At 39.6% G+C, this 25346-nt stretch overlaps 1 protein-coding gene across 1 annotated transcript in view; it reads right to left on the minus strand.

The window, feature by feature from the left end:
- Positions 1 to 4709: 4709 nt before the first annotated feature.
- Positions 4710 to 25346, minus strand: part of KCNU1 (potassium calcium-activated channel subfamily U member 1) — a 54573-nt gene continuing 33936 nt past the window's right edge. Inside the window, exons 20-28 of the mRNA XM_042475997.1 lie at positions 21956 to 22055; positions 17675 to 17899; positions 16109 to 16286; positions 13285 to 13341; positions 10521 to 10622; positions 8456 to 8583; positions 8080 to 8280; positions 7518 to 7618; positions 4710 to 4950 (exon numbers count right to left, since the gene is read on the minus strand). Coding sequence (XP_042331931.1) covers positions 4779 to 4950; positions 7518 to 7618; positions 8080 to 8280; positions 8456 to 8583; positions 10521 to 10622; positions 13285 to 13341; positions 16109 to 16286; positions 17675 to 17899; positions 21956 to 22055 — 1264 coding nt within the window. The 3' untranslated portion in view covers positions 4710 to 4778. The remainder of the gene's footprint in view (positions 4951 to 7517; positions 7619 to 8079; positions 8281 to 8455; positions 8584 to 10520; positions 10623 to 13284; positions 13342 to 16108; positions 16287 to 17674; positions 17900 to 21955; positions 22056 to 25346) is intronic.

Raw genomic sequence — 25346 nt, forward strand, 5'->3', positions numbered from 1 at the left:
ATAGAAACAAATCAATTATAATATTATAGGTAAATAATTATGTTTTGTTTAAAGGTTTTGTTTGTTTGTTTGTTGTATGCCTTCAAATCATTTCTGACTAATGGCAAAGCTATCATGGTTTTTCAATGACCGTCTTCAAATGTAACAGCATGAACATTTCTTCCTTCTAATTCTCCATGCAGAGTTTATATATATTGACCCACTTATGTGGGTATTACTGCATGTGATAAAGAGGTCTCTGATGGACAAATGTTTAAAGTCCAATAAATTTGATGGTCCATAAGGCAGTACAGGGCTCTTTGGCATAAAAGACTAAAGGTGACTACCTTTTGCAAGTGCAGCAGAGATTGTATTTATCTGATGCCAGGTGAGTCCATTTGTCTGCCTAGCTGACAATTTTCTGCACTTAGTATCATTAACTCTCTGCTCTTTTTTAAACGGAGATGCCCAGGACTGCATCTTCTGCATGCAAAGCATGTGTTCTCTCACCAAGCTACAGCTTCAAACCCTAACTAAACACATGGTTGCGAGAGAAAACATCTGTTTAGAACTCCATGCAGGGAATAGCTTCTGTGTCTGATGTGAGATAGAGACGAGATTGATTTTCCAATGGTCCAAGGTCATTTTGTACAGGAAATCTCAGCGATCAAATTACTTCAAAAGTTGCTGAACCTCTCTAGTCTAACCGGATGTCTGACTGTTGGTGATCTTTGCTTGTAACCGTACATATTGACATATCCAATGCTTTGGCCTCCTTAGTCTTGTTAGTTTCATCGTCAACTGTTCGTCTCGCAGTGTACAGTAAACATAACAATTATTAACTGTATGTTTTACCACAGCCTCCATGGATCAGCGGTATCCCACCGAAGACAGATAGGAAATGACAAGACTAAAAGCTGATGTCTCTTTGGCCTACAGATCGCTGAAGAAATCAAGCCAAACACATCCTAGGAAAGAGAGGAAAAAAATCTACCTCCGTAAGCAAACAGTCAAGCCACCCACCTTGTCAGAACAGACTGGAAAGTCCCCCCAGTCATGTTCTAATCCCTGAGTGACAGATAATATTAGGTTCTTTCCCCTTGACTACAGATTAGATCTATTACAGTTGGGCACCTCTTCAAAAATACTTTTACATCTCATTTCTTTCATCGCCCTTCTCTCGCCTGTCTCAAGCAAGACTCCACCTGGGATGACTGTATTCTGCACAGCCATTATGTATTTAGGGAGCGGCTGTTTTCAGTTGTTTCTCTCTTTTAGAAACAGCATAAGCTCCAAGGCCTCTCTGGTGAGGATCCTTTGGCAGTATGAGAGGAGGCTTTCAACACTAGATCTGAACAGTTGCATGCAAGGAAAGTGGGAGCACCACTTTCTTTTAATGATATGCATTTCACAAGCCACTTTTTTAATTAAAAGAAATATAAAAAAGAGTTTTTGTTCTTCACAGCATTCAATGAGGGCATGCTCACAATGTTTAGAAAACCCAAACTATTTCCCCAGATTATTAAGTGAAAATTTATCTGACATGAAAGTTTGCTGAGGAAATAAGGGTGAAATTGGCTGCCAGGAGAACAACAAGGAGCAGGCTATTCTGGCCTTCATGGACAGGGAGGTCCAGAGTCTAGAGGCAGCCATTGAAAAGGCCCTCTTTCATGTCCCCACCAACCATGCTTGCAATGGGAGTGGGGTTGGGTCCTTTCCTGATGCTCTCAGAGCCTAGGCTGGCTCATGTATGAGAGTGGTCTGCCAAATAGTCTGGATCTGAACCATATAGAGCTTACCCTCTCCCTCCACCACTCCCTTCTCCTTCTGTGTCATGTCTTTTTAGATTGTAAGCCCGAGGGCAGGGAACCGTCTAACTAAAAAGATTGCATGTACAGCGCTGTGTAAATTTACAGCGCTTCATAAATAAAGGTTAATAATAATAATAGGGCTATATAACCAGTACTTTGAATTAGAAAACAAGCTTCTTCCTAGCTATGAAAGCAACGGAACCGTGGTGCTCTACTGACTGTCTGACAAGATGCTTGAAGATGGTGGTGGTGGATATCAAGTGGTGTATAAGTAGGGCTCCAGCCACAACAGTAGTGATGGTGTGGCTATGGAGCACCTGGCCCAGGTCATTGCTACTGGCAGCGAGGAAGCAGTGTAGAAGCAACTAGCAAGAAGCATGTTTTCACTGGTAGCTCTAGTAGGTAATGGCTTAGGACAGGGGTCCTATCCTGCAATTCAGTCCTTGTATTTCCTGTTATCAGGAATTAACTTGCTGGCCAGGGAGAGATCGGCCTGAGACCCTGAGAAATGTGATTGTGACCTATCACCTTCCAACCACATGAGATATATGTGATTCTGACCTATCACTTTCCAACCACACTAGATATTTGAGCCGTTGGCCTGATGAAGAACCAAGGCTGTTTCTTTTATTCACCTTTGTCCCAACTTAGCCTCTGCCATATCCAATTATTTTATGAAGTTCTATGGTTAGATCTCTGGTTTTTATTTGAAGCAAAGCATAGAGCTTTCCCTTGAAAGCAAGAAGGAAGTACAGACCTTTGTCTCCAGCCTCAGGGATCACTTAATTGGCTCCTCAGTAAAAATGCAGTGAGTTTGGTTGTCTGATAATGATTATAAATGACAGAGACTATCAGATTTACCTTGGGACATCTCCTGGGAATTTGCAGTTAGTTTAGTCTGAACTCTGTCTCAGCTGCTTGGGCTTCTTTCTTCTCAGTATGTGGTGGCTGGGCTCAAACTGCAGACTTTCAAACCTAATTAACATTAGGGGAATGGGGGAAACTCACTCCTCCTTTCTTTTTACCCTGATCAGTTTTTGTACAAGAAGAGAGTGGCATTTAAGATACAACAATATTATGTCTTCCTTGTTTTGCAGAAAGACTTTGTCCTTCCAAATATGAGTAGGATAGGAAACATTCATATTAAATTTCATTTAATCTTGTTTCTCTAAATCCCACCTGCATCCTCATGCCATTCTTTGTACACAGTTTATGGAAATGTCCCCTTCAGTGGAACTCCTTAACCTGTCTTGGATCTAATACGGTTTCACACCACTTTGACTGCCGTGGCTTAATGCTATGGAATCCTGGGATTTGTAGTCTGCTGTGGTACCAGAGCACTCTGACAGAGAAGGCTAGATTTCTCACCAAACTGCAAAGCCCAGGATTCCATAGCATTGAGCCTTGGCAGTTAAAGCAGCGTCAAACTGCAATATTGCTGCAGTGCAGATTAGACTCACAGGCAGTCATATCATCCTTGTTACTCTTACTGCTTGATGGCAGTTTAATCACTTTTCTTTCTCCTCTTTGTTTCTCCCAACGTCTCTATTACTTTCTTCTTGAGCATCCCCCAATTTTGGGTAGCTCAGTCTTTCCATCCTTGCCTCTTGCAATCCCATCATGTAAGAATCACCTGCAGACCACAAGCTGGTGCCCAGAAGTTATTGCATATCGTAGAATATTGGTTCCCTGGCTTATTCACAATGTGATTACATTAATTTTTTTAAAAGGGAAATATAGTATCTTTGGATTGATGCAAACCTTTGAACAAATCTTGCCAGGAAAACCATGTGATAGGTTTATCTTAGAAGCTTATCACATACCAAAATAAAGAGACTTACCCCTGTTGGGATACAGTTGCTTACGGTATGCAATCAGGAAGTATCACATGAAAAATGGTGCCAATGCTGCCGAGAGAGCATTGGCACATTTTTCATGCAATACTTCCCGATTACATCATATAAGTGACTATACCCTAGCAGGGGTAAGTCGCTTTATTTTGGCATCTTTAGTATCACCATAAATCAGAAATGACTTGAAGGTACACAGAACAACAGTCTGAGAATAGTCTTGTTTCCAGAACTGACCTTTTCTTAAAAGCCTTCAATTCTACAAGCCTGTCTGAATAAAAAAGTATTGGCTGCCAAAGAAAGGATAGTAAGGAGGGGGCCATGCTAGCCTCTCTAGGGAGAGAGTTCCAAGTCTAAGAGGCAGCCACCAAGAAGGCCTTCTCTTATGTTCACACCATCCATACCTTTGAAGTTGTTGAGAAAGGTTTCTTTTGTGGATACCATTTCCTGTATTGCTATGTATTGCTATGTATTGTATATGTATTATCCTACTTGAATGTATGTATTTTCCCTGGATGAAGATTAACCTTCCATTTTGAAGCCAAGCCCTCCCTCCAGTCCATCTTCCTTGGTTCCAGGCCTCGGAGGTTGGAGAGGGAACTGCTGGACCTCTTACCCTCTCCCTCCACCACTCCCTTCTCCTTCTGTGTCATGTCTTTTTAGATTGTAAGCCCAAGGGCAGGGAACCGTCTAACTAAAAGATTGCATGTACAGCGCTGTGTAAATTTGCAGCGCTTCATAAATAAAGGTTAATAATAATAATAATAATAATAATAATAATAATAATAATAGGATCATATGAGGAAAGGTGGTTTGCCAGATAGCCTGGACATAAGCTGTATAACGCTTTACAGTATATAATGGGCACTTTGAATTGTGCCCGGAAACAGATCAGCAGGTAATGGAGCTGTTGCAACAAAAGAGTTGTGTGCTCCCTGTAGTCATAAATGCCACCTGTTTCTTTACCCATTTTGGAAGATTTTTTAATATGGTATTCTGTCACATTCACATGACTCTTATCGGGGCAATCACCAGAAATGTACATTTATCCCTATATAATATCCTGGGGTAAAGGGGGGGATTTCCACACATGGAACAGAGAATAAAGTCTTTATTTATACGGATATGGTGGCTTTCTTTATGGCAAAATCACTTTTTCGTCCGTCTTTGAGGGTTCCTTTACTTTGACTTGTGAAACAGCCTTCAACACAGATACCAGATCAGTTACTAAAATGTTGAATGGAACAAGACAAAACATCTGATCAGTAGAAAGCATCTCTAAATCGATGGGTGGCTGAGCAATCACAAACCTGTTTTGGAGAAAACCAAGCAATATCAGATTATAAACACCTATCCACTGAATAGACTTTTAAAAAAACTGGGTTTTGAGTATATCAAAGAATTTGAGCACTGATGAGTAAACAATGTTGGTAATAGAAAATGTGGGTTACCAAGAAATCACTCAATCCAGAAATATTCAGTGGATCCTTATGCATCTTTAATAGTAGGGGTAGGCATCTTCACTGGGTGCATTATCACATTACAAAAGTAAGCTGAAATGAAGGGGCAAAGAAGCACTTTCTGCTTACCTCTTTCCACGTTCTTGAAACACTTCCATTCTCCTTTCAGGGGGAGATGGTCAGAAAAGTGTGCCCTTTGCCAAACAAATGTTGCCAGTATGACAAAAGACACCCTTTTGCAACTGTCTCTATTGGGAAGGGTTTTGTGGGCATGCAGACAGGTGAGAAGATGAACTTCTCTGCCAGTGCATCTCAACTTACTTTTGTAATGCAACAAGGCTCTAGCTTTGGGGAGAATTTTGTTTCCCTCAAGCTGTCCAGGAGCTGCTCACCACCGCATGCAGCAGCAAATACAACCTCCAACAACAACAGTAATAGCAGACTTTCCCCCTGCTTTCAAGTGCTTTTTTTCTGGATTGACTCTGAAATTTGGTGGTGTAATTTGTGCATGAGAGAGTTGCAGAAATGAGTTTAGAAGATAGCATGTTTCTGCTTTACAGCATGTGTGCTGCTCTCATCAACAACATAAGTAAAATGATTTCTTCAGCTGGCTCTATTGCTGCTATTTTTCTGAGATGTTAAACACTGAGGAATATTGTTTGGTATTGTTTAGTTGGGTCATTATCATGTTTTGTGGAATGACAAAAGACATTTTCGGTTAAGCAGCCTTATTATGTAATGACTCCCAGAGAGGCGTCTTATTAGTGTGTTTGCTTTAGTTATTTGCAATACATTTGTATGATTTTAAAAACAATGCTGTGCTGTTCTAAATGTGATCATTTTAGTTGTTTTAAAATTGCATTGTTTGGTTTTAAGTGATTTCCCCCCTGTGAGCCGCCTTGGGTCCTACTCCAGGAGAAAGGCAGCATATAAATGTTCCCTTTAAAAATCGGTCGAAGGGGTAACCATGTTGGCCATATCCAATAACATCCAAACAATGATACCTTTATTGGGACAACCAAAATGCACAATTAAATGCTGCAAGCTTTCGAAATTACACTGGTTTCTTCACCAGGCAAACAGGAGGAAAAATTGAAGATGTTAGTCATAGGCATGCATTTTCTGTCTCTGGTGTTAGTTCAGATGAAAGGAAGGGCTATCTGCAGGCTGGCATCCTCCCCCCCTTTGGCCATGCAGTCACTGGGAGATTTTCAAAGTCAAGGGAACTTAATGTCCATTTGCAACTCAAAGAAGATGTGCATTTTGGTGGGCCCAATAAAGGTATCATTGTTTGGATGTTATTGGATTTGCTAAATTTAATGTGAGACAGAGTATATTTATTGGAATAAATGGGACCTGTTTGTTACAAGAATCATGCATTATATTCATTTCAATGGATATACACCAGATCCTGTCTGATATTGGAAGCTAAGCAGTGTCAGTCCTGGTTAATACTTAGTTGGGAGATCACCACCAAAGACCATGCGCTGTAGGCTTTTTTAAAAAAGCAGAGAAAAGAAGTGGCAAAAGCCACCTCTGTGTGTTCCTTGCCTGAAAACAGCCTCTGAGGGGTTGCCATAAGGCAACAGGCGATTTGAAGGCACATACACACATACTCTAATGGCATCTACCACTGGACTGAGCTCTTATCCAGCAGCCTTCACCACATCAGGCACTGATATGCATTAATTAATTATAAAAACACAATTAATTTGTAAAATTTTCTGACAGTGATGACTGCTGGCTGAGATGGCCTAAAATATTATTGCTGACAATATGTTCTGTAGTTACAAGATCATTGGATGGACTTAAAATCTCATAACTTTTGGGATGGTTTTGCTTACAGTTGTCCAACTGAAGGGTTTCCAAGATGCTAGAGATCAGAGTTCTGCAAAATGACACCTGCCTTTCCCAAGACAAGTAGTTGTGGAAGGATATTAAGGGGTCTTTCCAGTTGCCTATTCTCAATGCATTCTGTGGCTGAGGGAGCACTGCAGATGTCATTTTTCAGAGCCCCAAACTGCAGCAACTCAGAATCCCTTTGGATGCAGTGCTGTCTGGCTGAAAAGGTTTGGGCATGGCTTCATCAGAACTCCACCATTGTAGTTGCATCTGACAATGCAAGATCTCAGCTTACATTTTTTTGATGGAACAATGAACATCATGTGACACAGAAATTCATATTTCTTTTCATAACTTGTTTCTATTCATAACTTATTTCCATGCATAGCTTGTTTGTTCCCTGTGTTTTAATGCCGCCCCACCTTTAAAAAAAAATCAAGCTATAGAATTTGACTGAATTGTGAATTTTGATCATTTTGGATCAATATTTGATCCAAATGAATGCCAATGAGTTTGTGTTAAACTGAACAACCAAATGGCTTTGTGTCTATAAGTTTCAATTGAACTATACTTCCCGAAACTCATATGGGTTGGGCTCTCTTTTCAAGCGGTAGATGGCAAAGCAAAGAATTCCCAGTTTGCTAAGCGCTTTAGTGAACACATCCCCGAAGTAGACCTACAAAGGAAAAAGAAGAAGAGATTTACATTCCCTGATAACCCCAATGTAGGACTGAGAGAAGGGTTTTTCCTCCCCTGATTGTCTCAGGGCCCAGGCAGGCTCATAGAAGGAGATACATATGGTCTGCCATATAGCCTGAACCAGAGCTGCAGAGGGCTTTATGGAACTGTATGCCATTAATTCTGAAACACATTAAAGTGGTCAGATGTTTTTGCTAGTGCAAGCAAAGATCCAGTTGTGTTCTTATGCTGATGGAACAGCTTCCAAGCAGCAAAACCAAGAAAGGTGTGGTTGTCCCTTCCCACTGTACCCCAATGTGCACCCTCCAAATCTGCTCCTGAATATGGGGAAGCACCCCAGAAAAAACATGGTGCTCAAGACTGTGGGATAAAGAGGTGAGTGAGACTGTTCCACTGTGTTAGCATGAAGGAAATCAGTTTGCACCTAACACAACTTACCGTGAGTCCTTCTGCGGTAGCTGGATTGTTTGTCAGTGGCAAAAGGGACAGTTTGCATCTGTTCCTGAGATCAAGGGGTATCACATTAGTTATACTGCTACTCAGTTGATTATCCTCAGCCAAAAATTCTTCTAGTTCTGGACTGGTTCCTCCAGTTACGAGGGTCTGGAACAACGCTAACACATGGTGATTATGGTAGGTCTGCAAAGGAATAGTGAAAAAGCAAAAGAAAAGATCCCATTGTTTTCTCTCAAATGAAACAAAGGGTAGAAAACTTCTATTTGATCAAAATAGTATTAAGGACTTAATAATGGAAGTAAGCAGTTTCCCAGAGATGGACCACCTAATAAGACATCAACGTTGGGAGAGGACTTACAGTGCACAGCAAAGAATCCAAAAAGCTGTCAGAAAATATTGTTCCTCTAGATATACTTTCTGCGTAGTTTATAAAATCATAGTCATCTCCACCACTCTGTTGAAAGAATTGTGCATTTGAAGCTATCTCTGTAAAACAATAAAACACAAACAAAAACAGAAGATCAGCTACATGTAGACAGCAAGGCTGCATTAGCCAACAGTTTCCAACATTTCCCATGCCAAATGGAGCCAATGAGAGTCACAGTGTAGTGTATATACATCTGGAGGATATCAAACTAGGAGAAGCTGCTGTAAAAATGTGGGGAAATGATGGAGTTTTGGTTATGTTTCTTTTCTCCTCATTTTGTGTGCCCTGTTTATTTAACGAGAGAGCTAATGTGGTGTAGTGATCTGAGCAGTGGACTACAGCCCTGGAGACCTGGGTTCAGTTCCATGCTCAGCCATGGAAACCCACTGGATTTCCCAGACTCAGCACCAGAAAATCCCATGATAACTTCTCCTTAGGGTCATAATAAGTTGGAAACTATTTGAAAAACCCCAACAACACATTTACAGTGTGCCCGCGTTATATGCAGCTTTGAGTATATGCTCAAAGCCGTGCAGGGTGCAAGGGGCGGCACGTCCCATTCACATGAATGGGGCACGCTCCCGTGGTGTGTGCCCCGTGTGCCGCTGTTGCACCACCGTGGGCATGAACCCCATTCATTTGAACAGGGCTTGAGCATCTGCATATTTTCTCTTACATGGGGGGTGAGTGGGTGGGTGGGTCTGGAACGGATCCCCTGCATAAGAAAAGGGCGGACTGTATTTACTTATGCCAGGAGTTAAGTCCAATTCAGAAAATAGGGGTTTTTTTTAGGGCTGCTTCTTCTGATAATGTTTGGTAAGGATGCAGGTGAACAAGCAAACGAGGTGGGACTGTCTCTCTATGACATCGTTTCTGCTGACAAAGGACAGATCAGAAACCTGATTTTATCTGTCATGCCTCACAACAAGGCCAAGCTCCCGTGTGCGGTTCGCAAAAACAAAACATGTCTAAATTTTAATCCAATTTTCTTCATTCAAATTCACCTTGGGCTGTTATTAATATAAATATGTTGGATGTAAAGCACAGAGAGTGGCTTTACAAACGCTGAAAAGAAAAAGAAGAACAATTCATGTAATCACTGCTGTTATAGAAAAGATACTACATGTCGTGTTTTGTCTGCATTTTTCATATTTTGCCCATGTGTGGTGTGAAAGGGCCCAACTTTTTCTTGATCTTGTAAACACCTTTGCTCCAAGAGCAAAAAGCAAGAACGATCCATACCTCTTTAGCTTAGCTAGTTATTTTCTCTTCCTTTTCTATCTCAATGTATTTCTCTTAATACAAATTACCTTTTTCTAAAAAAGAAAGCAAATTGGTGTGATTATGTCCCAGTGAAAGGAATCTCTTTAACCTGTCTAGCACATCGGACACAACCAAATTCACCACAAGCCAGCTTTGCCAGCAAACTCCAAGATCTTGCAACCTTTTCAAAATCTAGCATTGCTACTTGAAAACAAAACAAAACAAAACCAATACCATGAAATATTGAGCTTGGAAAAGTTATATTTAGATAACAACTGCTAGAATACCATAGTTATCCTGGCCGATGCTGACTGTGGTATTCTAGGAGTTGTAATCCAAAAAGTAACTTTTCCAAGTTCTAGTATTGCGTGATGCAAGAAAATTTACCAGTGAACTCAGAATGCATCAACATACAAAAGCATTTCTGAATCCTCTAAAAACATCCGTGTGGATGTGCCCAGCCTTGAAGAAAGGAAAGGCTCTTCTTGAGATGAAAAAATTGTTTTAGTTTCATGCTGAGTCTTTGTAACACTTTGTTATATTTATTCTCCTGATCAGCCATCGAGATTTCTTCAAAGCCACTGAATTAACATTTAAGTCAAACCTTTTAATGTTCCTTGGACACGGCATGCTGTCACTTTCTGTCTTTGAATTCTAAAGAAGGCTTGGAGTAAATAAATAATGCAGTAGGCATATTGCTTTGGTGAAATTTTGTTTCCAGAGAAGGACTTACTCAGCTCAGTAATGAGGGGGATCCTTTTAACACGCTGTGTTATATTCCCTCTCTCTCTGCCACCTCCCTTTTTACCCTTGCCTTTTTCAGGCTTGCCTTTTCCTAAAAAGGGAGAGAAAAGAAAGAAAAAGATAAAGTCAGGAGTGAAGAGAACGGGTTTGGAGACTGTCAAAAAATACTTATTGGGTGCTATTGTTATGCAAGAGAAAAAGGCAACTCCTTTTGTCCCATATTGTTTTTTCCAAGCATCATTATCTTTATAGGTTTTAGGTATTACAAATGGATAGCTTTCCCTGAAGCTGTTTATTGAATTCACACCAATATTAATCATATCCTTTGGAAGGGCGCTGAAGAATTTTTGTTCAGTCTGCGCTTTTAAGCAAACTGACCTACTTTGCATTTCTGGATGAATATGTAGATCAGAACTCATTTATCCTTTGGATGTTGCAGTTCTGAGCTCAGAAAAAGGCATTCCAAATATTTCTTAAGGAAAAATTGTATCCAAATGTTTATTTTAGGGGAACTTTGTATAGCAAACTGTGCACTCTATGGAGAAATTCATGAAATATAGTGTATTTTGTACAATTTAAAAATATAGAGGCCAACATTCAATAAAGTTGTGACTCAATGTGTCACAAGCTAACATTGCGAATCTGTTGCACTGAGAGAGATGTAGAATGAATATTGTAAATGTCTGCCATTTGTAACTTGCCCATCTGTATAAGAGTCCTGCACTGCTGGGAAAGAAGATGCAGCCTCCATTCTTCTCCAGGGATGTAATGGCTACTTCTTCCCTGGGAATGCAATGTCATTTAGATGGTACTTTGGTGGCCAGTTGTGCTGGGCACATGAAACGGAGCCTGCAAGACTCCAAGCACCTTCCATCATGGATCTAGGAAAGAAGTAGCTGTTGGTCTCTCCAGCATCAGAAAGAAGAGGCTAGTGGAGATTAATGCTTTGTCAGTGGTCCTATGGATCTTATTCTTTGCTTGCTTTCTAGGTTCCTCCTTCTGTTGTTGGGATTGTCATTGTTTACACAAGTATGGAAAGGCAGATTAAAGAATAGCTTTGCCTTCTCCCACTACAGATTCTTTTATACATACATATGTACATCAAGTATATGAAGAAGTATGTGAATTCTCAAAAAGTTTTTTTAAAGTCAAAACCCAAAGTTAAAGCAGTCCTCACCCATTCCAAATAACATTTTAAATGTCTGGTAAATGAAATTTGCTCATTTTGTTACTGAGACATCTTTTTTTCTTCCTTCAAGGAAGGATGGTTGGAAACAGGGCTTCAGCCAGAGTGGGCTTGTAATTTTCCCAAAGACACACAATGTCATCTCTCCGAATGCTTTTATCAAAGCAGTCATTTTACTTATAGGGGTACTACAGGGACAAATATGTAATGTCAGTTGATCAATAGCAAATAAGCTTATTCAAAAGATTTCTGAGGTAGTAGAATAACTGATATATGTAACAAGCTGGCTCAGGCCATCCCCATCATTAGATAATGTGAAACAATGGTGAGAGGCAGAGTATGCCTGGGTGGCAAAGAGCAAAATAATGGTGTAGACAGTTGTGTCCCTTATGTTCAAGTGTGGAGGAGGACAGAGTGCCATTGCCTCTAACTCCCAGCATTTCTCACCATTGACTATGGTAGCTAAGGCTGCTGGGAGCTGAAGTCCATCAATATCTGGAAAGTTATATCATTCCCTGGACCAATTATATGAAATAATAAAAATATTGAAAAATTGGATTGCTTGCTATAATCACTTTCAATTGTTACTTATAACGTAAAATACATAGTGCCCTGTTTATATACCTGTGAATTAGCAAAAGAAATCAAGAACTGAATGCCCCTTTCTTCATTTAATTCCAGCAAGCTTTGACTGCATTTAGTTCTCCCTCCGATATGCTAATGAAGAAAACAAGGTCACACTGCCAAGGTGGCACTAAATTGGATTAAAAATTGAATTGGCTGTATAAGCAAGAATTTGGGTAGTATTAAACATGTTGCTAGAATATTTATGTCATAAGATAAAGGCATTTTTAAAAGGTTTTGGAGCAGACACAGACTAATACAATCCTATAGGATACAGAGGGAACTTTAATGCAGTCGTTAATCCAATTTATATGTCAATGAAGCCTATAGCAGTCACTCAGCAAATTGTGTGGATGAACCAAGGAGAAGAAAGTGTTTTAGACAAGCTAGGAAATCCTTGTACTCGAGGATGGGGGAATGCTTTATGTTTTAAGGAGAGCCACACTTTTCAGATGTCAAATTGTATTAATTGTATATCACGTATCTCACCTTTGCCTTTTCTAATGGCTTTAGTTATCTCAGAAAGCCCAGATAATTGATCCAAGTCAGATTTTGGTGGGTTAAGGTGAAACAAAAAAGTTGAAGGCTACATGTGAAGGGCTGCATCCACACTGCAGAATAATGCAGCTTGACACCACTTCAATTGCCCTGGCTCAGTACTGTGCAATTCTGGGAACTGTAGTTTTGTGAAAGAAATTCAGCTTCTCTGTGTGAACTCTGGTGCTGCAGGAAACTACAAATCCCAGGATTCCATAGCATGGAGCCATGGCAGGTAAAGTGACTATCAAACTGAATTTTTTCCACAGTGCAGATGGAGTCTAGGTTAAATGTTGTTCATATTATATATGAAAGGATTCAGTGGTAGAATGTATTTCTTGTGTGGATATGGCCCCATATCCAGTGCCCATCATCCCCAGTAAAAGGACCAGATGGCAAGCATTACCTTTTTTTTTATCCTTCTTGGATTTTTCAGAAAGCAGATGCATCGAACTAGAAGATACTGCATTAGAAAGACAAGAAAAAATTAGCCAGGTTATAACAAAGCATCATATAGCAAATGCTAAAATCCAGTGACAAATTCAGATGGAAAATACCATATGAGACTGTGCAGTTTTTGAAACTGCCACCAGTCACAGGCTGGCTACATTGTGTGTGTGTGTGTGTGTGTGTGTGTGTGTGTGTGTCAATATTTTTGCTTTCAAACCCTACCCAGCTCTGCACCTGAAATATCTCCTCTTGGCAGGTTGTTATTGCAAAAGATTACTTAATTGCATACTTCTACTGTATATTTGAATTGCAGTAGCATATTAAATTGTCAGACTTAATTACTGTTGTGTGTTTAGATTAAGCCAGATTATTTAGTTCAGTACCTAGGTTTGCCAACCTGTTTGTGATGTTTCATGACAGAGCACTAATTAGAGCGATACCAAGGAATCTACATTTTCCCTCCATGGAAAGCACTAGCTTCCTACACTGACCCAAGAGGATGCTAATTTTTGTGTTAATCTAACTCATTGATGATGCATTCATTTGCATGGAAGCATCTGTTTGCATGGGGCTGGGAATGGATTGAGCTAAGTCTCTTTCTCAGAGTCTCTTTTCTTTGTGAAGTCGAAGGCTTTCATGGCCAGCATCCATAGTTTTTTTGTGGGTCTTTCGGGCTATGTGGCCATGTTCTAGAAGAGTTTATTCCTGATGTTTCGCCAGCATCTGTGGCTGACATCTTCAGAAGAAAACTAACAATATTTTCCCCCAATGGAAGAGTTTGACCACAATTGCATTCCTTTACTCTACATCGAACCTAATCCAATCTTAATTATCATCATTTCCAAGATGGAAATCTAACATTTCTTGACATCTCACTGTCACCAGAATTATTTATGAGAGTTGCATTTGGAGTCTATATCACACAAAACAAAACAAAAAAACAATTTTGGCTAAGTTTTTGATATGAAACAAAGAGACTTTATCAACTGTTGCAAAGTTTAAAATAACAACTGAATGGGAACAGCAGGGTGACAGTATGTCAAAACAACTCAAAACTGGTCTGTCAGTATCTGGGAAGCATTGTGTTTAAAAGGCAGGTTTCTAATTGTCTTTACATTTAAAAACAAAAGAGTCAAGAAGTTTCTCTAAATAAAAAGCATATTAACAGAGCAATTCTATACATGTTTCATCAGAATAAATCCCCACTGTGTTAAATGTGGCTTACTCCCAGGGAAATGGGAAACAATGGTAAATGTGTTTCTAGATCTTAGAAATCTCATAGTCCCAGCACAAAAGAACTTAGTTTACTGCATTTCTTTCTCTTCATATCACAGTTTAACCTTCTCTATGGGTGACATTATGGTATCGTTTTTTGACAGGAACATGTCACCTGTAATGATTCCCCTTCCTTATCATTTATATATAGTTAACTTTAAAAAGTATGCTGTCTCTTATTGTTCATCTCACGTTACAAAGCTCCTTCAGCAATGTGGCAAATTATCCGCGGAACCATATGTTGCCAACCCCAAAAACAATTTCCTTCCTTTGCCTAGGAAAACAGCTATTTCTTACCCATTCTTGTTCTGCCCCTACGATGACATCTCTCCAGCGGGAGTGGAAATACATTTACCGCATTTTCAATTCCCTATGAAATCATCCATATTTGCATCTCCAGGAACTTGCTTTTGAAAAGCTACCTATTTCTGATATAGCCTTTTGGTTGAGAAAAAAAGTGCACAGAACCATGCATACATTTGAAAAATGACACAAACGTGCTTATGTCAATGGGGGAAATGTGTACACTGTAAGGAATGCATTAAAACACTGCATACTAAAATATGCATTAGTTCTCATGTGGGAGCAACCAAATGCATTGAGACGAGTATGCCAATGGGATTCTCAGAAAAGCCATGAGCATGAAACTGACTGATTTCTACAGCCTTTCCCTCAGTCAAGGCACACAGTTGGATTTTTTGCACCAAGGGCTGGTGTCAGACATTTTTTACATTGGAAGGCATTCTCATTTATTATTTCTTTAATTTATTTTTTTTAACAGATGATATCAGGCAAGAGGATTAAACAACCAGATCGACACCATGAGAGTGGATAAATGAAACCCCGGCCTGTTACAGACTGCCAAAATAAAGCTGCTTGGGGTCTCTTTGGAGGTATGCTGTTTAAATGATGCATGCATCCTATGAATCCGGAAGTTGCACCAAAGCTGCACTCCAGTGCTTAGGAATGGAGTGTGGCTTTGGCGCGACCTCCGGACTCTTAGGACCCATGCATCATTTAAATAGCATACTTCCAAAGAGACCCGAAGCAGCTTTATTTTGGCAGTCTGTAACAGGCCCCCGTTTCAGTCTTGCAGCAAGATTGTTCGAAGTTTAGGTTCTAGTGATGGTTGGGTAGGTTGGGCTCTTCTTCATCTCATGCATTTCATTGGCTGAATGCAGTTGGCCCTCTGTGTCCACAGATTCTTTCTCTATGGATTCAAGCACCCACAGCTTGAAAATATTCCAAAAATATATAAATCCCCCAAAGCAAACCTTGATTTTGTCATTTTTTAAAATAAAAGACACAATTTTACTATCCATTGCATTTAATGGAAGTTGAACATCCATGGATCTTGGTATCCATGGAAGGCGGAGGGGGAGGGCTAATTCTTATTAAGACACACTGAGATTAATTTCTTTCCCTTTCCTAATCTCAGGCAGGTGAGAAATTAGGTCTCATTTAGCCACCTCACTATGGTATTTTGACTCTTATCCCCTTCTTACGTGTTGCTGTAGTTAGCTTCATCTGCATGGAACGTATGTTCAGAGTTGCCAGGATAGATTTTGTGTCCACTAATGTCTGATCACCAGGACCCCCGGAGGCATAGGCTGAGAGAATGGCACACATGCAACATTGCTTGATGTTGACTGACCTCAGATCTGCACATGAAAGTGCCGTACCCTGGTATGAAGAAAAGAGTGAGCATGAAAGTCAAAGGACTGGGAGCACCAAAAAAAATTAAGCTTCATTTGAAACATATATGCAGAAGCTTTAAAATTTCTTCCAAGGTTTCTTTGGTCCCCTACACACAGCTCAGCCCATTTGACCCTGGTCAAATGATGTAATAAACCATGTTTTGTACTATAGATACGAAACAAAATCACATTAAAAAAATAGCTGATGACTAGTGAGAATTGGACTGATAGAGGGTTTTCCACATTCCTTCCTTAGCCTACGCAAAAAAGAAACCTTTGACTATGGTATTTAGTTTTTATTTATTTTGTATGGTATGTGTTTCACTGATAAGTCCTCCCTATAAGATGTCAAGGTTTCTCTTGGAGGACACTAAGAATGTTGCAGCAGCTTCAAAAGCAAAACTAAACTCCAAGGAGGTTTTTTTTAAAAAAATCTGATAGACATGCGGGTTGGAAACAAAACAATCTTGGATTTACTTTCCTCAGATGCTATTTATCACCAGTTGGCATTGTGACATAGCAATAAAAGATATCTCACCCAAACAAGCTTGGATAGCACACCATTTCCCCCTCTTTGGCAAGAACAGTCCTGCTAAATCCACTGTTATCTCACTTTTTCAGCTTCTTCTAAAATGTCCCAATTTCTCTTTATTGCTCCCACCCATTCACTTGTCCTCAGCTTACTTGGACTACTGAAGAGTGTGTTTGAAGTATAAAAACAATTTGCACTCAGTTAACTCAGCGATAGGGAGAGGAAATATATAGGTAGGGGAAGAATCCCTTCATTGTAAACTCATGCAAAAGCAAACTGCTGCAATCTCTCCTAGCTCATGAATAACTTTTGCCGTCTTGACCACACTTTGATGGTGCTTGGCTACACATGTGAAATGTTAGAAGGTATGGAATAATAGGAAAGGTTGTGCAAGGCATACCTAGGATACATATCTAACACTGTGCTTTCCCTATACAGTTTTGCTCCTCAGGGAGGAGCTATTTTTTAGTTGGAGGTGAGCAGACATTTCTTCCCAGTAAAACAAAATGAAAAATAAATATTTTCAGTTAAGTAAGAGGAGGCTACAAAGGAGATTTGCCTTTGAAGAGCAGTAATAGCCTTTTTTGAACATTTTTTTTTTGTAGGAAGAGCATTGTAGATGTATCCCAACGGTGGACAGGGACATAAAGATTGTGGTTGCCATGGGGTGTCCTTCTCTGACATAAAGTGCATATACATCTGGTTAAACTATGAAGGACGTCAAAGATATGGGTTGACTCTCATAGGGAAACCATCTACTTAGCTACTTCTTTTCAAAATAATCAAACCATAAGGGAGAAAAAATTGGGGGGAACCTATTATATAAATAAGATGTATACTACCTTCAAGACATACAGTTTTGGAAAATTATGGATGGAGTCCCATTCCCTCTGCAGATACTCAAGAGATCCAAGGAAGACAATATCCTTCAGTTCTTTCAGTGAGAAGTTACTGGCTCGTAGAGGCATCACAAAGTTGCGGAGTCCAATTGGTGTTGAGGTAGCATCTCCCAAAACACAGACGACAATGTGATCACTTAGATTCATGACCATTTTCTTCTTTCGCTTCTAAAAAAGACCAGAGGCAATCATCTGTAGAAGTAAACCATTCTCCCTGTTCAAATCTTGAAGGATAACTCAGTAAAACTTGGACAGGTCTTATGCTTGGAAACAGCTTAAGTCAGATGCCTGACTACATGTGAAATCATATGAGTCACCTACTTCAGATCCTAAGTAATATTTCAACAACAGGATTTGTACACTGACAACTGCAGATCTTTGAGTGTTGTATGAAGTAAATCAAAATAAACATCATAGTTACAATATAATGATAGGAGGAAGGAGAAAGAGCTGTACTTCTTCCTAAGGGTCATAATGTGCACTTGATCCAGAGAATAATGTAAAATGAATGGTCAAGCAATGATGAGAAAGGGATGTCTTTCCCCAAAACCTGGAACCATCAAGAGCAGTTATTAATTGAGAATGACCAAACATGAACATTTTAAATTAAAAGTACAGTAAACCACTTTAAAATAGAGATGTCTATCTTAAAATATAGTGGTAATATGCTTCAATGCATTACTGCACTATGCTATTGCTTCTTGGTATTAATCACTGTCAATTCCACTTTGACTTGTGGTGACCCCATGAAGGAGAGACCTACAGCTCAACCCACTATCAGCAACCCTACTCAGGTTTCCAGCCTTAAGGCAATGGCTTTCTTTATTGAGTCTATCCACCTGCAATGCAGTCTTCCTCTTTTCTACTGCCTTCTGTTTTATCAGTGTCACTGTCTTTTCTAGTGAGTCATGTCTGCTCATGATATGGCCAAAGTATGAGAATCTCAGTTTACTTATTGTAAATTGGCTTCTAGAGACAGTTCAGGTTTGATTTGCTGTACAACTCATTTATTGATTGATTGGATTTATGTCCTGTCTTTCTTCCCACATGGGATTATTTGTCTTTCTGGCAGTCCATGGTATCTCTAGAACTCCTCTCCAACACCATATTATCATAGAGTTGATTTTCTTCTTATTAGCTTGCTTTAATGTCCAGCTTTCACGGCCATACATAGAAACTGAAAATACAGTGGCATGGACAATGCAGTGCACTTGAAGATTTTGTGTAGTTCCTTCCTAGCTGTCCTTCCAAGTCATCTTCTGATTTCTTGACTCCATTCTCCATTCTGATTAATGACTGGACCAAGGTATGGAAATTCTTGAACTATTCATTGTCTTCATCATCTACTTTATAGTTATGTAAACCATCCGTGTTCATTATTTGTATTTTCTTAATATGCAGTTTTAAGCCTGCCTTAGCACTCTTTTCCTCAACTTTCTTCAATAATTGCTCCAGGTCTTTGCTATTTTCTGCTGGTAGGATGGTGTCATCTGTATATATTCAACTGTTGATATCCCTTCCAGCCATTTTAATGCTTCTACCATTGACTTCAATCCTGTTTTACGTATCATATGTTAATCATACAGTTAAACAGATAGAGTGATAAAATGCAGCTTTGCCTGATCTCCTTGCAAACTGGAAACCATTCAATTTCTTCATATTCTGTCCTAATAGTAGCCTCTTCTCCTCAGTATAGGTTACACATCAGAACAACAAAATGTTGTGGCACACCCATATCTTCATGAACGATCCATAATTTTTCATGATTTCTACAGTCAAAGGCTTTGCTATAATCTTTAATGTGCAGACTGATTTCCCCCTGAAATTGTTTGGTACACTCCAATATTGTGTTGATATGCAAACTGACTTTAAATTTCCTGGACTTTGAAAATCTCCCAATTGCCACATTTCCAGAAGGAGGAGGAGCCAGATTGCTAAATTTACCTTCCCTATACCAGGTTAACCAAAGACAGAAACAACAAAATGCAAGCATCTTACTAACATCTTCACTTTTTCTCCTGTTTGGTTTGTAACATCTTGCCAGATGAAGAAGCCAATGGAGCTTTGAAAGCTTGCCGCAAGTATGTTGTGCATTTCGGTTGGCCAATAAAGGTATCACTGTTTGGTGGAGTTTTGTTTAAATCCATTATCCAGTGTTTGTTTTCAATATAGTCCCTAGTGCATCTTCCTTTCCTGAACTCAGCTTGGACACCTGGCATTTCTCTCTAGTAACAATCTTTGTTCCAGAATTTTGAGCATCACTTTGTTTGCATGGAAAATTGATCCCATGGTTACTGCAATCACTAGTGTCCTTTTTGGGGTGGATTGGAATGTATATTGAGCATTTTCAATTCTTTGGCCATTCTTTTGTTTTCCATAGCTGCTGACAGATTTTATTAGGCTAGATTCTGTCTCTCTAACCTGAAGCAGCTATATTGGTTTACCAGCTATTCCTGGTGATTTATTTCTCCTAAGTTCTCTGAGTACTGCTTCTGCTTCATTTTCTAAAATTGGAGGTTTGTCTTCGTATCATTCTTCTTTGAAAGAATCTGTCATCTTTTCATCTCTTTTATATAGAGATGAATATATCTTCCATATATTGTTTCCATCATCTTTTTATTTCTACTTGGTCATCCAATGCATTCCCCTTCTGGTCATAGAGCATTCCCACTCTTGCAAAGGATTTTCATTCTCTTGTCCAAAAATGGTTATTAATAATAAAGCACCTTTGGGATGTAGCTATTGATGAGTTTTCCCCCCTTCAAAAACTAAATCATTGTATAGAATAATTGGATATTGAAATCTCAAGATATCGAGATTTGAGTCCTTTCAATTATAGCCAATTGGATTAGGACCAGAAAGAGACAATGGCAATGAAATATACCTCTTGTATTGTGTCACTGCATTTTATGCAATGCGTGTTGCAAATGATCAGGGATTTGGAATACAATTCATTGGGCATATAATGCTAAAATGAATTTTAAATCATCAAATTTAGTTTTACATGACTACGTTAATTGACATCAGTGCTTTCACTTGGTATTTAGACAGAGTACAAGCTTATTAATAGCAATTTCCTTATTGGCAGCCTGGCATGTCATGAGTTTTGACTGTTCGCTATTGCTGTTTTGAAAATCTGGGAACATTATATCCATGCACCCAATGAAAGGGACTCCAATACACTGTCTGAATTAGCTCTTAGCACTCAACTAGAATTTCTTTGCCATTGTATACAATGGAAAACACAACATATAGCATAACCCAGTCTGTTGTTCTTGTAGAAGACAGTAGTTTTCCTACTACAGGACCTGTTATGTGCTTTAGTTTTGAGCACCTGACAATGTCATTTTGCATCATGAGTGCTCATTTTTGGCCTGTGCATGTGACATGACAAGTTGACTACTAATTAGGTGCGACTGAGAAAAATCTTACAAGATTTGTACATGGTCTATGTTCACATTCCCAATCAAGAGCTGTCAAAGCTAGTCCTGTACCTTCATAAAACAATCTCTTCACAATAGGTTTTTCTTTAGTGGGAAATAAAAGATTCATGTCAGGGGAACTTTGCTGATGAGTGATTAGAATCATAGGCAAATTAAATGATCATCTCTAACTAATTGGATTAGTCTAAATTGAATAATGAAACCTTAAGCTGTATTTAGCAGAACGTGCCTTAAATCCAATTATTAGTCTGTCAAGTGGTGCTAAACAATGGAAATGATCTTTTCTATAACCTTTTAATAAGAACTACTGGATGATAGGGAATAGGCTAGAATAGATATAAGAAGAAATATGCATTTAGTATATTGAAGATGAAGACTAATGTGCACTCTAAGTGCCATGGGAGCGGTTTTAACACATGTGTACTGCTCTGAACAAAGGCTGCTTCAAATATTTTAGAGTTCAGATTTTAGAGTTCAAAATTCATTAGTTTTGTTACTGGAGTCACACAATGTTTCAGGACAGAAATGAAGAACCTGTACCTGTTTCAGCTATTACTGGACTACTGTTCCCATGTGCAATGTCCATTGGCCGCACAGATAGAAATTGGATTCCAACAACATCTAGACAGCCATAGGATTCACAATGTTGCCCACACATGGCGATAGTGGCATGGATTGAAAGTATGCTGTTTTACCTCTTCATCCATGCAGGTGCGGAGCAACCTTGGAATTTTGTTTTTAAAAGATGATAATATAACACCACAGTATTGATGATACTTACTATGACAGCCTTTGGGAAAGAAACAGCTTCACACCAGTGAAACATTCCAGTGGAATCAAGCAAAACTTTACTGCGCTGCTCTTGAATGATTTCAGGAGGTCTGAATGGATAGATAATGAATGGCAACGATAAGTAGTAATATGTTAATAACAATGTAAATGACACTTTATAAAGAACAAAATAATTCCTCCTACCAGGGAATTAAAAATCGAGAATTAAATACAAGGGAAAGAATGGGAAAATAAATGGAGGAAAATCTAAACAGGTAGAGGATATATTATTATTATTTCAGTTAGAGAGACTTGGGCTTTGTTCATTAGAGTTTAAAAACTATAAAGTCACCCAGGACCAAAACAGACCAACTCAAAATGTTGATTTCCAGGTGGCTTGGGGATATGGCCTCCAAGATGTCTAGAAGATGTCCAGACGTGGATGGCTTCATAATGCTCCAGTGGGGCAATGTTTACATGCCGCATGCCGCCAGAGCATCCTGAAGCAGCCATAGGTCATGGCAGGACAGGAAAAGGCAGCTTTTCTTCATGAAAAAGGAGTGAATCTTTGCCGCTTCTGTTTGAGTGGCTTCAAGGTGGATTGAGGGAATGGCATGTGATTGCCATGGTCCCAATCTGTCTTTGGGAGGGGCAGCTTCAAGCCACCTCTTCAACACATCTGTTTCAACCCTATGGCATTTTTCAAATAGCTCATAGAAAAGGTATATTTTTAAATGGAAAGGTAGAAGAAATAAGAGAGGCAGTCACACAGTTACGTTCTAGGAGACAGTTATGAGCATACAGGATAGGAAAGGGGCCATTTCAGTGAAGAGGAAATCTTAAGACAACTGATGAAACCAAACAAGCAAAGGTCTCAGGGTTGCCAATTGCCATAGGTCAGAAAGGACTTGAAGACTAGCAACACACAACACAGACATATTTTTATAAAACATGAGCCCTCTCCTTTCTCCCCCAATAAGGCTCACCCCACTCATGCCTTCTCTTCCATTGAGCTCCAGGATTTTAAAAGGACACAGGCAAACTCTGCAGTCTAGTTCAGCCAAAAGGTAGACATTTTGTCACCCCCTTCCCTTAGAGTGTTAGCTGGTGTGGCCCCCATCCATCTAGTGATGCCCCTGAGACAACCACATCAGAAGCAGGGGTTAGGGGCCAACAACCAACAAGACATTCAGCTCTGTTCAATGGTGTGCATTCATCTCTGTTGACCACCCAGCCATTCAGCTCTTTTGGAGGATAGAGCTGTGTATGCAGCACAACCTGTCCTGCAATCTCTAAATTAGCTTGCTGTGCACAACTGCAATACAGGGCATTATCTTGTTCCTTCCTGTTGAAATGATACTCAGTTGTACATATATACATGTAATGGGGAGCAGGGAAATGTTGCTCTTTGCTTCAGTTAGCAAAAAAATATTGTGCCAGCCCTGCATCTCCCCTTCCAAAACAAAACAACATAACAAAACAGCCCAATACCAAAAATGATGCAAAAAGAATTTTATGAAACAAAATGACTCTTTTTGCCCAGTTAATGAAGTAGCAAAGAAGATGTCAAGCAAAGCAGAAAAGGCTGGGCTAGATGGTCTTTCTCCTTTCCAAAAGGTGTGCTCATCTATAAAGTCCATATCTATGGAAGTTCATGTTGATGGAACATGTTTTAAATTATAGACATTGCTTGATGATGTTCCCCTTCCCCCATTGACTGAAGTCTGTTGAAGCTGTGTTTAGTGCACATTTGAAATGTGGTCTGTCAAGTCATGAGCTGAAAACCATTTCCTCCCATAGCCTTGTGCAAGACTGCATTCCTGTGCATTTGTAGCTAAAGTTCATGTCCAAAATACAAGCAGACGATTCAGTCTGTGAGTTCCATTTCTAGGAAAATACACCAAGAAATGCTAAACACCTTGTTGTCTCCAATGATTTTTAAGGTTAACATACAGATTGCCATCATCAAGCCAACATATACATGCTACAGTAGGCTGATCCCTTACTAAAGCCTTCAATGAACAGTGGTCCCCGCCTTGCCAAAAACACTTTCCGCCCTTCACTGAATAGCTGGTGTAAAGTGTGCATTAAGTTCACAAGGCAAGAAGGAAAGCACAATGCAGGGCCATGTTCTTTGCCATATAAGACAGGGTTCTTTAAAGAGACTCGCATTAGTGGATAATATGGGAGAATAAATAAACCAGCATATCACAGTACACCAACGCCAACAAAATACATTTCTGTCCATTAGTCATATGGCACCTCCCCAGCATTTGAAACATCCTCCCTCCTGCCCAGATGATGGATCGGTCAGCTGCTGATTAAATTGTGTTTTGGCAAGAGGGAAGCTATCTTGTTGCAAGCTCTTTTAACTCAGCCCAGCTCAGCAAATCAATCAGAGCACACTTTTCCATCATCATAAAACCATGATCTATGTACACAAGCTGTCACAGATGATAGCTCCCTTCACTCAAACATTATAGGAAGCATCTATGCCCTAGAGGGAACACCTGTCAGAGCCTTGGGTAGGAAAATAAAAAGGCAAGACTGCTTGAAACACACTTCATCACAAAGGCATCCTTCTCCAGATAGCATTGTGAATGAAAAAAATAAAAGAAAGAAGGGATGCTCATCTATCTCTTTGTGGCTTAACTAATGTTCCCATCTGCCATATTCCACACAAATGATGTGAGCTGTCCAGGAATCTACGTTTTTTTTGGGAGTGATCATGATATTATTCTAGTGAATAGAGAATCCACACTGAGTATCTTCAGGCACATGGAGCAAGAAGAAAAGAGGCTTAGTGGGAAATATAGGCCCCATACAGACAGGCCAAAATAAAGCTGCTTCGGGTCACTTTGGAGGTATGCTGTTTAAATGGTGCATGCGTCCTAAGAGTCCGGAAGTCACACCAAAGCCATGATCCAGTCCTAAGGACTGGAGTGCAGCTTTGGCACAGCTTCCAGACTCTTGGGATGCATGCATCATTTAAACAGCATACCTCCAAAGTGACCCGAAGCAGCTTTATTTTGGCCTGTTTGTACAGGACCATACATGGACAGAAAGGTTCAGCAAAGGCTGCAATAGCCAAGTTTTTCACAAGGAAACCTAACAACTCTGGTTATGTTTTCATTCAACACTGACTAAGTGATGAGTGAATGTTTTGTTCCATTTATTTGTTAGGATCATTTTCCAATATCCCTAAATATCTTCATAAAAGACTGTGCTGCTTTTAAGAAGAATGAAATGGAACATCTTGTGGTTAGTTTAATGCTAATTAAATGTATGGGGCAAATCCTATTCACACCACAGTCTTCAGGATTTTGTCCTTCCAGAGAACACACATTTCCTTTTCATAACCTATAAAATGGTACATGGCAGGCCTGTGCTTATGAGAACCT

Source organism: Sceloporus undulatus, chromosome 6, assembly GCF_019175285.1.
Source record: "Sceloporus undulatus isolate JIND9_A2432 ecotype Alabama chromosome 6, SceUnd_v1.1, whole genome shotgun sequence".
NCBI lineage: Eukaryota > Metazoa > Chordata > Lepidosauria > Squamata > Phrynosomatidae > Sceloporus > Sceloporus undulatus.